At 44.9% G+C, this 13,898-nt stretch overlaps 1 protein-coding gene across 12 annotated transcripts in view; it reads left to right on the plus strand.

Moving 5' to 3' along the window:
• The window catches only part of AFF1 (ALF transcription elongation factor 1), a 171,851-nt gene that overhangs the window by 21,293 nt on the left and 136,660 nt on the right, over nucleotides 1-13,898 (plus strand). For 2 of the 12 annotated variants that reach the window (XM_026698326.2, XM_087935874.1), the window contains exon 1: nucleotides 1,255-1,863. The exons of 6 other annotated variants lie outside the window; for them this stretch is intronic. In XM_026698326.2, coding sequence (XP_026554111.2) covers nucleotides 1,847-1,863 — 17 coding nt within the window. In that variant the 5' untranslated portion in view covers nucleotides 1,255-1,846. Of the gene's footprint in view, nucleotides 1-1,254; nucleotides 1,864-11,765; nucleotides 11,837-13,898 lie in introns of those variants that run through there. 4 more of the 12 variants (XM_087935882.1, XM_087935880.1, XM_087935875.1 and 1 more) reach the window with 4 other exon arrangements.

The raw sequence follows: 13,898 nt of genomic DNA on the forward strand, positions 1-13,898 counted from the left end.
CTGATTAATTGTTCTCACAGTCTGGAAATTTCTCCTTAGTTTTACGTTGCTTCTCTCCTTGATTAGTTTCCATCCATCGCTTCTTATCCAGTGGTGGGATTCAATTTTTTTTTTTACCACCAGTTCTGTGGGAATGGCTTGGTGGGCATGGCAGGGGAAGGATACTGTAAAATCTCCAGTCAGTGGTGGGATTTGCCGGTTCCCTGAACTACTCAAAATTTCTGCTATTGGTTCTCCAGAACTGGTCAGAACCTGCTGAATACCACTTCTGTTCTTGTCCTGCCCTCAGGTGCTTTGGAGAATAGCTTGACTCCCTCTTCTTTGTGGCAACCCCTGAGATATTGGAAGACTGCTATGGTGTCACCCCCAGTTCTCCTTTTCATTAAACTAGACATACTCAGTGCCTGCAACTTTCCTTCCTATGTTTTATCCTCCAGTCCCCTAATCATCTTGCTCTTCTCTAAAGTCTCTCTTTCTTTATATGGTGGCAACCAAAACAGGTCATTATTCCAAGTGTGGCCTTACCAAGACATCATCAAGTGGTATCAACACTTCCTGTGATCGTGATTCTATCCCTCTGTTAATGCAACTTTAGGATTGCATTGGCTTTTTTTTTTTTTTTTTTTGGCTGCTGCTGTTTGCTGCCACACATTGCCTGCTCACATTTCAGTGATTGTCCACTAGGACTCCCAAGTTCCCTGTTGAGCCAGGTACCACCTTATTCTGTACCTGTGCCTTTGCTTTGCTTTGCCTAAAGAAGGCAAAGGTGTGGCGCAAACAATCTTCCAGCTGGCACAGCTGCTTCCCCCACCCCACCCCCCACCCCTTGGCAGTTGCCCAACACGCTCTTCCTCCAGCTGGAGAATCCGTCGCGGGTCTTGCTTAAGGGAAACCCCCGTGAACTACGTGCCACGTGGGGCATCGCTGGCCCTGAGGCGGGGGTACCTGCGGGTCGTCGCCTCCCTCCCCCTCCTCCGCGCTCCTCTTTTCTCGGTGCCCGAGGCGGGGTGGGGGGTGGGGGCGGCATCTCTAGGGAGCGTTTCCCCCGCGCCTTTCCCTCAAGCGATAGGTCCCGGCAACCGGGCTCGTCCTCCCCCTTTAGCCAATCCTCCGTCCTCTGGCCCTTTGACAGAAACATTATATGTCCATTTAAGGAGGCGGATTGTAACCAAGCCAACGTTGGGGGTGGGGGTGGGGGGCGCGGAATAGGAGAGAGGGTCGTTGTGGGGAGTGGGGGGGGGGGCGGCTCGAGAGGCGAGGAGGGGTGGTGGGGGAGGCTGGAAGAAAGCGGCCAGCCCGAGCAGGGAACCCGCCGCCCGCTTGGCGAGCTGGGGCGGGGGGGAGACCCTTCCTCAGCGGCGCGCGCCTTGGCACGGTGCTGGCGCGCGCGCCTTTACGGCTCTCCAGCCTCGGCCTGAGGTATGAGTGACGGGCCCGGGCTTTACCTGCGCGGGGTGCGGAGGCGGGGAGCAGAGCGGCCTCCCGATTCCCTGGTTGCCCTCCCCCGGCCGGGCCCGTCCCCTTGCGACTTGCAATACGTCCAGCCGGACTGGAGGAGGCCCTCGTGTGCCCACCGGATGTCGATCCAAATTAGCGCAGGGCTGAGCTAGAGCGAAGGTGGGCGGCTGGCCCGGGAGGGGTGGGGGTGGGGGTAGGGAAAAGCTGCCCAGGGCCAGAGACGGCGGAACCCTTTGCCGCGCTCGCTCTTCATCCCGGGCGCCCCCCCAGAGAGATCGGCAAATGGCCGGGAAGTTTTCGGGGGTGGGTGGGGGTAGGAGTAGGGAAGGATTAGACGCCCCGAGTCCGCTGATGGCCAGGAGACGCCCGGCTTGCTAAAAGCTTCACCATGGCTGCCCAGTCAAGGTAAGGATTCCAAAAACAACCGCCAAGCCAAAAGCGCTCCCCTGGCTTTTGGTCCCGATTGCAACGCTGGGGTGGGGGTGGCGGTGGCGGGGTGGGTGGGAGGAAGGGAGAGGATGGGCGCTTCTTGTTTCCCGTGTCGTGTGAATGTGTGTGAATCGTGCCTGGTCTGGTGGGTGAGCCGCGATCCCAGCGTTTCCCTTCCGTGGGTGGGTGGGTGGGATTCAAAAAGTTTGCGATCGGGGTTAACGAAGCGCCGGTGGGTGGGTGGGTTTCACTTGCTCAAAAGTGGGGAAGGAAGGAAAAAAAAACCTTCTCCATCTCCTTTATTTTTCCTTTCTCCTCTTCCTTCCCTCCCACCCAGCCACCCGTTGCAATAAAGACATATTGTGCCTCCCCTTCGCGCTTTTAAATGGAACGTGGACATGGAAGGCATGGAAAAAACAGCCGTTGGCAAATTCGGATCTGGTTCACAGCTGATGGTTCCGACAACTCTTCCCGCCGCGTTTCATCCCCTCCCCAACTGCATCTAAATGGGGGAGTGGGATGTCTGGGAAGGGGAGATGAACCGCTGGCACGATGAGCCCTGTGTCTGGCTTTGAATCGTGTGTGTTTCCAGGGCTTGTTGCCCCCGATCGGCCCTTAAAATGGGAGCTTTTTTGGACGGTTTCTGGCGAGCTGGGAATGTGCTGAGTCGACAAAGGCGGACAAGGCTCTTTGGGACTGTAAAAAGGGGGAGATGAGTAAAACGGAGTAATTATCTCTAGTTACTGTCAAACGATGGGATGGAAGGTGAACTCTTTGGAAATGCTTTCGCTTCATTATCCTGGATTACTCCTGAGAGGGAGGGCTTTAAAATAATAATAATAATAATAATAATAATAATAATAATAATAATAATAATAATAATAATAATAATAATAATAAATGATGATAATATTGGCATCTAGGAAACGGATGCACAAAAAAGTGGTAAACCAACCGATACACTGTTTGTAAATCTATGAAGGAGGAGGATGTTTTTATGTTTTATGATGTATGTTTTATGTGGTTTTGTTTGTTGTTAAAATCAATAAAAAATTTTAATAATAATAATAATAATCTCTTGGGGAAAAAATCACCCAGCTAAATAAGAGTTTTCAGCTTTTCTGGGTTTTTCTGGGTTCTCTGGTTGTAGGGGGCATGCATAAGCGCACCAAGATGCCTACCGTCGCTGTCCTATTCTTTTTATTTTACTTATATGTATCCATTTCATGTATTCATAACTATGTTTACACTTATACCTATTATCTTGTATGCGATTGACAAATCAAATAAATAAATAAATAAGCATGGATCCAAAGCCGTGGGCTCTCTCTTCCCTATTCCTCCACGAAACGAATGTAATCCTGTTTGATTCAAGATAGTTTCCCCCTTAGTTGCAAATGCAGGTTTCAAGTGTTAACTTCCCTGCTGGAAAACTTCAGTTGTGTAATAAAATGGTGGTGGGGGGAGGTATATTAAGGAAAAAGTAGTTACCCCAGTTTGGAATTGATAAATCAGTAGATATTTTCTGTTCTTGGGGAGGGGAGTCCAGATAGAGAGAAAAAATTATTGTTCATGAAACCAGATGTAGAAACTGGAAGTTCATAACTTCCAATTATGTGTTGCAAAGTTTTGGATCTGCAACTCCATTTGTCCTCGGCTGAAGGTTTGATATTGGAAGTACAAATTGTTGGCTGCCTTCCATAATCTTCCAGAGCACTCTAAAGCTTATATAAATTGCTAGCCTCAACTGTTTGCCTTTAAGCACGTAATGGCCTACTTCAGGAGGTGGGGAGTCGGAGGCAAAAGAACAGAGGAGTCTGCCTTTGTCGGTACCTTTTTAGATGATAACTTAGTCTGAGCCTAGTTGCATTTTGAGTAGGATGAAACAGATAGGATTATGTTGTGTGTATGGGGGTGGTGGTGGTGTCTTGGGTATATCATGTGTATAATGGGAGGGAAGGGGAGCCCTGCAGCTTGATTTTAACTGTTTGTGGTGCATTTAAAAACTGTTTGATGCAAGAACAAGCCATTAAAGGCATTAATGCCCATATCTACACGGAAAGAATCAAGTCTTAGGGGTAGGGATCAGGAGCCAGGTTGTCTGCTATATGGGAGAGCCCTTAAGGTAATCCGGACTACGCTTTTGAAGCAAATATAGAAGAATGAGAAGCACACCATTGTTGTTCTCCTTGCTTTATGGCAACACTTTTATTTATTTGAAGAATATATTGTAGCATTACATATTGGGTTGCCTAGGTTTTCTCACCCATAATTGATTGTTGAGAATCAGTTAAACCGTATAAACTAACATGATGTTAATGGAAGGGTCAATTTGTTGGATTGATTCTTGTGAACAAGTTTTTTTTTTGGTTACCTGGAGCTACAATGTCTAAATTACTTTAGGGATTATTTGAAGTTTCCTGAGGAGGGCTCCACTGAACTTGGGGGCCCACATTCATATAATAGTGAAAGCCTTGATTTGCTTAACCATGGTTTACTGAATAATCTATAGTGAGCTAGGTTGCACAATAGGTTAATCTATAAAACATACTTTAGCATAAGAGTCTTCAAACTTGGCAAGTTTAAAACTTGTGGACTTCAACTCCCAGAATTCCTGAGCTAACATGACTGGAGGAGGAATTCTGGGAGTTGAAGTCCACAAGTCTTAAAGCTGTCAAGTTTGAAGGACCCCTGGGTTAGCATATTGGGTTGACATTTTAAGTCACAAACCAGTGGAACCACATCATGATTTCACATCTTGTCAGTTGGTATAACTTTTGGGTAGTTAGAGTGTGTATGAAATCTTCACTCTTAAGGCTGCATTTTTGTATATCTGTATTTGGGGAGTAAGTGCTTCCAAGCAAAGGTGTACATAGATTAGGTAGCAAATTATTTGTGTTTCTGCTGCTTTCATAATTCTGTACTGCCTCTCCAAGTTGGGTTGGAACTGCAGCTCTTACAAATTCCCTCCCAGCGTGGGTTTTAAGATCCTTGCATATTTGCATTGTACATAACATACAGTACTAAATCTCCAAAATGTCCCTTCTCTGTACAATAATTGCATTATGCCATTCAAGAAGGTTTATGGTATGCTCATCACGTGTCTATCAGCTTTCTTCTACCTCTTCCGTCTGCTGTATTGGGTAATGTTAGAAGGTGGGTAATGCTAGGAGAGATTGAAGGTAAGGATTAGTGACTTTTTTCCTTTGATGTTCTGCTTAAATATAAGAGTTGTGCCGTCAGGATTAAATTGAGGAGAGAAAGATGACTTTGGGGGAACAAGTGGGATTTGCTTGATATTCCCACCCCCTCATGGCATTGGAGTTACTGCCTTTTATTTATTAGACTTGTATGCTGCCCATCCTGTTTACAGGTGACTTGTTATCTCCCCATCGCCAAATCATCTTTCTGGTTGTGATTCTAGGATTGAAACTGGATGCTGTATTTCAAACACAATGCCCAAGATTAATAGAGAAAGTGCTGTATTCTTTCTTGGATGTAACATGTCACCTACCATTCTTCAGGTGGCAGCTTTAAGCAGGAAATCCATTAGCAGAATGGTGATAGTATCCTGATAACTCCATAGTTATAGTGCCATCAGAGACCTAAAAGAGCATGATAACCTCTGACTATATATATATAAAAAAGCTTGACAACCCTATTTTGCCATCCAGCTTTCTTGGTTTCTTAGGGTTTTTTTTTTATGGCTTATTTCCCCCCTCCTCCTACCAATTAAGTGGTATAATCCACACCTTTATTACTCCATTACTGCTTTATATTCTACGGAGCCAATCCTTTCAGTACCAAGCAGGCAAGCTAGTGTTAATTTGCTTTTAAGCAAATTGTAGGTGTAGGAATGAGTCAGGAGCTCGACAACTAGAAAATTCTAATTCCAGCTTGTTTGATCATATTTGTTTGGCTTCTGTTTTGTTTTGCTTCGGGATAGAAAGCAATTTTTACACATTTGGACTGATATGCTGTCTTGGAGTTTCCTGCACTGTGAAAACTTTGTGTACTTGGGAAAGCTAAAAATGAAATGTAAAACTTGATATTTAAAGTGGCCTCGATGAAAGGAAAGCCTATCTGTTTACCATGGCTTGGGATTTATTTTCTAAAGCAAAATGTCATCCATTGCATTTCTAATCTCTTTTTCTCCCTCTCCAACCTTTATCATGGAAACAGTTTCATGCCTGAAAATAAAATTTGGGAACATCAACCGCTTGCCTGGTCTCTTAAGACATTCTCAAAAAGGAAGCCATGCTAAAGGTTGTGTAGATACGAACTCTGCACTGTTGAATCTTGAAAATAACCACAACTTATGTGCAGTGTATAATTACTTGAGAGCTAAGTTCACTGCAGGCTGAGCCTGGAATTGTCATTATAGGATGCAGGATTTTCAGGAACTCTTTATCGTAAGGCTTGTGTTGGGTGTAGCTATATTACAAATATATAGAGTTGAGGCTAATGTAATATTTTCTTTGTAAAGTTTTTAGTTAACCTTCCATTAAATTTCCAGGGCAACCAGCTTGAAAGCATGCAAGTTATTTTGAATCATCTTTTTTGAAAGGAAAAATAAGGCTCAGCTTGATAATTCTTCCATGCCGGGTGTCATTTCTACTGACATAAAAGTAATTTTTCAAAAATACCCCGTTCTGCCTTAAGCACCTTGGCAGCTACATCATAGTGAATACTCTTGTGTTTTAACCTTTCCTTGAGAAGAAAACTGATGATATGGAAACTGACGACAGACCGATCTGTATTTGTAGACAATGGAGCCAAACCATGATTTTTAGAATTGTGTTAATTGTACTTTGGAACTCATCTCCAATTTGAACTTTGAAGTTCACCTCCAATTTATTCTCTTCGTGCATCTGTACATAAAAAGGGCTGTCCCAAGACTAGGAAGGGTCAAATCAAAGAACTAACCTAGAACTAAGGAGACATTTCCTGACAGTAGGAACAATTAACCAGTGGAACAACTTGCCTCCAGAAGTTGTGGATGCTCCACCACTGGAAGTTTTTAAGATGTTGGATAACCATTTGTCTGAAGTGGTGTAAGGTTTCCTGCCTAAGCAGGGGGCTAGATTAGAAGACCTCCAGGGTCCCTTCCAACTCTGTTATTCTGTCAAGTAAATGTCCAGGATCAAGACTGAAGCTGATTTAATTTAATCTGCATGTAGCTACAATCACAGTTTATATTCAGTTAATGTGATGACTCACCATGTATTTAAAAAAACCTAATTAAAAACAATAATTCAGGTGCCTTTCATCATTATTCACAACCTTTCCTCTTGTATGCAAGATTTGGAAGAAATACTTACAGATTCAAGAGCTCAGGCCGCGGATTTGGCCATGAATATTTTTCCAGGTTTGGCGTGTGGTTCTTTTGGACCAAGTGGGATGTTGGGAATGTCGAGAAACTCAAATAAAGCTGCTGCGTTTAATTATCCTGGACCAGGATGCAACCTCAGCTGATGGCTGACAAGGATGCTTTGTTGAACAACCATCATTTTATTTTGTCCTCTCTGAGGAATGCGCACATAGAGGCAACACCCAGGAATTAGTTATTATTGATTGATTTCTAACAGAAGCAAATCATAAATAAAATAGTTCTTCATTCATTATTCATTCATTACACCTTACTATATCGATTGATTTTAAATGTTTCTAAGCCACCTCAAAGGGCAAGAATTCTCCCAGGATAGCTTACAGAAATAAAATGTTCTGTTGGTCCAAGAATCTATGACACGGTCACTGCCCCTCTGCTGCATGTATGTTTGTCTTTCTCAAGTTGCCATAAACATCCTAGCTTGGCTTATCTGTCAGGGAGCCATTCTTGCTGTGAGTTTCATCCCATTGTCCTGGATTTCCCTCTTCCAGGGTAGCTCTGTAAGGGCTGCTGCTTATGACCTGCTTATGACTTGTACCGTTTCCTCAACTTTGGCCATTGGAAGATGTGTAGACTCCAACTCCCAGAATTCCCTAGCCAGCAAGGGGAATTCTGGGAGTTGGAAGTCCACACATCTCCAAGTTTCTAAGTTTGAGAAACACTGACCTGTACAGTCAGTCTGGTTGAGAATGAAGTGAATGCCATCTAGTCATTCTTGGAATAAATCATCTGTTTTATGGTACTACCAAAGATGAACATTAAAGTCACATAACATTAGTATAGGTTGATTTCTTTAGCCTCTAGACACTAGTACATACCTTCTCCAGAGCAGTGTATTCAGATCTACTAGGATTTACATGTTCTCCTTAGAGCTGCTCGGATCATCCAGAGAGTGAGTGGTGCTTCAGTCTCTGCTGTTGTAGGCTGAGCTTAATTCCTGAGGAACGCTCCTCCTTCCATCATGTGACTCCATTACAGCGTTCCCCAGTTTATTCTCAGCCTCGTGCAGAGTAGGCAGTGTTTTTGAAGTTCTCTTGGCCGTCTCAAGAAAGCATTATTTTGACTCGTTACCTTTCTTCTTATCAGGTTGTATTTGGTTTATTTTTCTTTCCTAGCCTGCGCAGTTGGTTTGGAGTCTAAATTCCCCTGGGAAGCCTTTCCCTAGCCCCAGGGGGTGCCAGAGGGAAGGCTAGCAAACTTTCCAAGCTACCCCCGCCACCCCTTCCTTATTGCCTTTCTGCCGTTTTTTTCCTTCATTCTGCCTAACAGATTTCATTTGATTTAAACGCTCCGATTCGATCCGTTTCCCACATACACCCCGAACGCCGTTTTTCTTATCTGTCCGAAGGTTGTTTGCCTCTTCCTTTCTTGTCCTCCCCCTGGGGACCTTGGATTGCCCCTGGGGAGTTTTTCTTGCCGCTGCTGAGGGGCCCTGTAAGTCCACGTTGCAGGTGGCTGCCATTTTAAGCGCCGCCTCGTGGCTGGGCGCCATTTTGTTTTTTCCACTTATCTCTCCGATCGCTGCAGTGCACCTGTACTCAAGCAGCAGGACCTGCAGGCCTGCTCAGAGTCTATTAAAGTTGTGAATTTGTCCTGTTTGCTTTGGAGGCTAGTTCTCTGGCTCCGTTTGTTGGCTTCTCCCGCAGCCTGCCTTAGCTGGCGCAGCTTACACTACACCACTTCCGCCCAGTCCCGCCTGGGAAGGCAGTCTGGTACAGGCCTAGCTTTCGCCTTAAGGCCTCTGACGTTCCTTGGTCGATTGGACCAGCGTTCTCTTTTTCCTCTCATTTCCTTCTGATATATATATATATATATATATGAAAATATAGAAATATAGATTCATAAATAATAATAATAATAATAACAACAACAACAACAACAAGACTAGAGGAAAATAAGAGACAGAGAAAGAATTTCTCATTTCAATAAATTTAAAATAAATAAATAAAAAATAAAGGTGGGGGCGTAAAAGAATTTCCCAGGGCTCCCGGCCTTGTTGTAGGTCGACCTCTAGGCGCGCCAACCACCTCATATTCATCCTTATCTTACTCAATTTTCTAAAAATGGCAGAAGGCAATTCTTCCAGAGGCCCTTCTTTGAAGGCCAAATCAAAAACCCACCATCTGCGCAAGCAGGCTAAGGATTCCTCCAAAGCCTCCCAGAGGCACCCCGGAGGTTGATGAGCCCATCATGGGTCTGGCCTCTTCTTCCACCCTCAGCGACCCCCTAGAGGCCCTGAGGCTGGAGGAGAAATGGTCGGAGCTGGCCTTACGCCGAGCTCACCAGTCAGATTCTTGGGCAATCAGATCGGCCACGGCCGCCTCCTTCTTCATCGGGTCATCCATTCGCTGGCTTTGCCAGCTTAAGCAACATGTCCCAGCCTCAAATGTCCGAGCCCATCAGGACATAGCCAAGATTACGGCAGCAGCCAAGTTCTCGGCCGATGCTACCTTTCAGATGGTCAGTGACAGAGAAACTGTGCAACATAAACTGGTTGGAGCTTTGTGCCATCCATCTGGCCCTCTGCAGTTTCCTCCCCCAGGTACGCAGCCGCCATGTTCTCATCCTCACTGACAACATCACGGCCAAAGCCCACATCAACAAGCAGGGGGGCACTCAATCATTGCACCTAATGAGGGAGGCTGAGCGCCTCTGTTGGTGGGCGGAGTCTCACCTTCTTTTCCTCAGGGCGGACCACATCTCGGGTATTCCAACACCCAAGCAGACTGGTTGAGCAGGGCCACCATAGACCAGTCGGAGTGGAGTCTCCACCCATCTCTATTCAGGGAGGTGACATCCATTTTCGGTCCACCAGTAGTAGACCTGTTTGCCTCCCCCTCAATACCCAACTTCCAAGGTTCGTTTCAAGATTCCCATCCCCAGGGGCGGAGGACCACAACGCCCTTCGGTGTCCGTGGCCCACGGGCCTCCTTTATGCTTTCCCTCCTCTGGCACTGGTGCCCATAGTCCTTCAGAAGGTACTTCACGAGAAGGCGGAACTGCTTCTTGTAGCGCCTTATTGGCCCCATCGCCCTTGGTTCGCGGACCTCCGCAGCCTATAGTAGCTCCTCCCTGGAGAATCCCAGCAGACAGAATCTCCCTGTCTCAAGGTCCCTTTGGCTTCAACTAGCCGTCTGGAGGTTGAGCGGGAACGTTTGAAGAGGGAAAACCTCTCTAACAAGGTCATTGATACCATTTTAGCATCCAGGCATCCCCCAACCACAAGGATTTACTACGCCACCTGGACCATTTTCCGTAAATGATATGTCAAGCTTCTTATTGACCCAACTGCCCCCTCCATTGCCCAAGTACTTGACTTTCTCCAGGAGGGTCTCAGCAAGGGGCTGTCCCCCAATACACTAAGACGTCAGGTAGCAGCCTTATCTACAGTCATCTACCGTAAAGAAGTCAGTTCCCTCTCTCACCATCCCCGTATTCGAGCCTTTCTGAAAGGGGCCACAAATTTACGTCCTCCGACCCTTCACTGGTACCCAACCTGGGACTTCAAAAGGGTCCTTACTTCCCTCATAAAACCACCCTTCGAATCCTTAAGAGAGGTTTCTCTTCAGTTCCTATCCTACAAAGTAGTTTTCCTGGTAGCGATCACATCAGCCCGTAGGATATCAGAGATCGCTGCACTGTCTGTTAGGAAAGACCTTTGCGTATTCCATCCCGACCGGGTGGTCCTCCGGCTTGACCCTTCCTTCTTGCCCAAGATTAATTCGGTTTTCCACAGGGCTCAAGAACTTATCCTCCCCAATTTTTGCCCCAGGCCAACTTATGAAAAGGAGAGACTATGGCACACTCTGGACGTCAGACGTGCCTTGCAGATTTACATTAAACGCACTGAGACCTTCTGTAAGTCCGAGGCCCTGTTTATATCCTTCCAACCAAAGTCACAAGGGCTCAAGGTCCCTCCAACCACCATAGGCTGTTGGATAAGGGCGGCCATTGCCAAAGCATACCAGGCTCCGGCCCTCCTCATGGCTCACTGCACTAGGAATACGGCAACTTCATTTGCCTGGGCTACCCAGGCTCCAATAATCAACATTTGCCGGGCAGCGGGCATCACCCTTCATTAGGCATTACAAGATTGACAGGTATGCCTCAACTGAGGCTTCTTTCAGTAGAAGGGTTCTTCAGAGGGTTCTCAGGGAACCCGAGGGGACTACAGACCAGACGGTGCCCCTCCCGTAGGACAGGCCCAGCTTTGGTATGTCCCACTCTCTGGATGATCCGAGCAGCTCTAAGGAGAATAGGCGTTGGTTCTTACCTGAGACGCCATTTCTCTTTGAGCTGCGAGGATCATCCAGCCCCTCCCTTATCTTTCACTGTCTGGTGGGGTCTTGTTTCGGCCAATGAACCTTTAAGTCTAGTAAGATGAGAGCACGAATTTCTGTTTCCTCTCGTCTTCGCATAAACTGGGGAACGCTGTAATGGAGTCACGTGATGGAAGGAGGAGCGTTCCTCAAGAATTAAGCTCAGCCTACAACAGCAGAGACTGAAGCACCACCCACTCTCTGGATGATCCTCGCAGCTCAAAGAGAAATGGCGTGTCAGGTAAGAACCAACGCCCATTTTACGCATACATATATAAATGTGTAGAATATAGAAAACTGAGTTAAAACAATATTTACCCTGTTCCGCCATTATTATCTGTTCCTTTTGGTTATGGTTTTTGGTTTAAAGTCCTCCCCGGGCTTGGGTGGCCTGGTTGTGATTTTTTTGGCTGCAAAACATATGCTTTGTTATTGATGTCTAATCCCTTCTCATCACTTTCTGACATTATAGTGACATGAATAGGCTTCTAAAGATAGTATTGCAAAATAATATCAGGATTTTCAGATGGACTCAAAATAGGTATATGTTTCAGTTTGCACTTTTTATGGGACTGATGTTCAAGTCCACTTTTCATATTTTGTATCCAAAAATGACAGGGAATTAAAATTGTCTAGAGAACTGTGGATCTAATCATAGCATCTTGGTTCCAGAACAATGGTGAGAAGTCACCAAAGGTTCCTAAAAAATTGACATTTTAGCTTTTGTTGCATTAAATATATGTATTTATATTTAATTTATAGATGTTGATCAACTGTTGAAGGACTGTCTGTATATTCATTAAATATATGCCTCTTTTTAAAAAAAAAAATGGATTTCTACTGTAATTCTTGCACTGAAATAACCTTCCACAGAATTCAACAGGACTTATTCTGCCAAGTTTGCATAGGTTGAAAGTTGTATTGGTTTTATAACATAAATAGATTAAGTAAATTTCCCAGCCCTAATAATTAGACATCTCTGTGCCTGGCCCCTTATCTCTTAAGATTATACTAGGTATTGCAAAACATGCCAACCTGCATTTTGTGACCTTTGTTAGCTACCCATAATCAGCTTAGCAAATTTCCTAAGGTCCAGTTTGTTCTCTTTCTTGAAAAAATATCAGACTTTGGAAGCAAGCTTTAGAAATTTCCAGCCTCCCGAGGTTCACATAAACAGCCTCTTTTTACCTCTTCAGGAACATTTTCCAAATCTTTGCTTTTCCAAATGGACAGCTACTGAGGAGCAAAAAATGGTGTGCAGCTAGTGTGTTTTTCACATGTCTTTTGAAATAAGAAAAAACACATGAAAGAAATAGTGTGGAAACTTGACAGGTTACCAGTGGAAAACAGTTTTGCAACCTTGTTCTCAAATAAAATCCTATCATTTAAAGGAGTTTCATAATTGAAAGAAGAAATGGGAAAGAAGCAAGCTAAAACCCTGCCAACATGATTAATATCTTTGTAAAATTCAACTCTGGAAAGTAAAGTATGACAACCAAAATGAGTAATATAGCATGTAGGGGTTGATGTCTTTCTACTGGCTTCACTAGTTTTCTAAACATGATATTTTCCAGACATGATGTACTACAGCTGGAAAGACTGTTTTTAATCAAGGAAAAGCAGATGAGAAATGGCCACTTCTGATAATCTTTGTGGCAATACCAAGGCACAAAAGACAACTTTTGTATTTGCCTCTGAGTGATTTCATTTTTCTTTAGCTCTGACTGTGCATTCCAGTCCAAGTATTGTTAGAGTGTTATGTACTTGACTACTGTATCCAGGAAGACTCAGGTTGCTTAACTGGTTTTTGCAAAGACAACAGGGCAGGGCACATATCGCTTTGCTTAGGTTTTCTCCATTACGTTCTCTTCCCAAAGAGCAAATATAATAGCCTTCCTCATTGTGATATCCTTCAGATGTATACACATTTAAAGTACACACACACATTTAAGTTCAGTTTCCCTTAGGTCAATGGTCCCAAATCTTTGGGGCACCAGGGACTGGTTCTGTGGAGGATGGTGTTTCCATGGACTGTCGAGGTATGGTTTCGCATGCTGCCTGGATCCTGGTGGACCGCAGACCAGTGGCAGTCTGCAGACTAGGCGTTGGAGACCCCTGCCTTAGTTGGAGTTGGAGTTCAGTGAATAGCTTCTGAAGGGCCATGAATTTCCCACTTTATGGGGAAATCTTGAAGGAACATTAGATTAATCATTTCCTTGTTGCCCTTATATTCTTGAGATAGCCTCATTGATTCAATTCCTATTGAGAATGTTTATATATGTGTGGGCGTGAGTGCATGTACA

Source organism: Pseudonaja textilis, chromosome 6, assembly GCF_049901715.1.
Source record: "Pseudonaja textilis isolate UNSWEBS1 chromosome 6, rPseTex1.2, whole genome shotgun sequence".
Taxonomy (NCBI): Eukaryota; Metazoa; Chordata; class Lepidosauria; order Squamata; family Elapidae; genus Pseudonaja; species Pseudonaja textilis.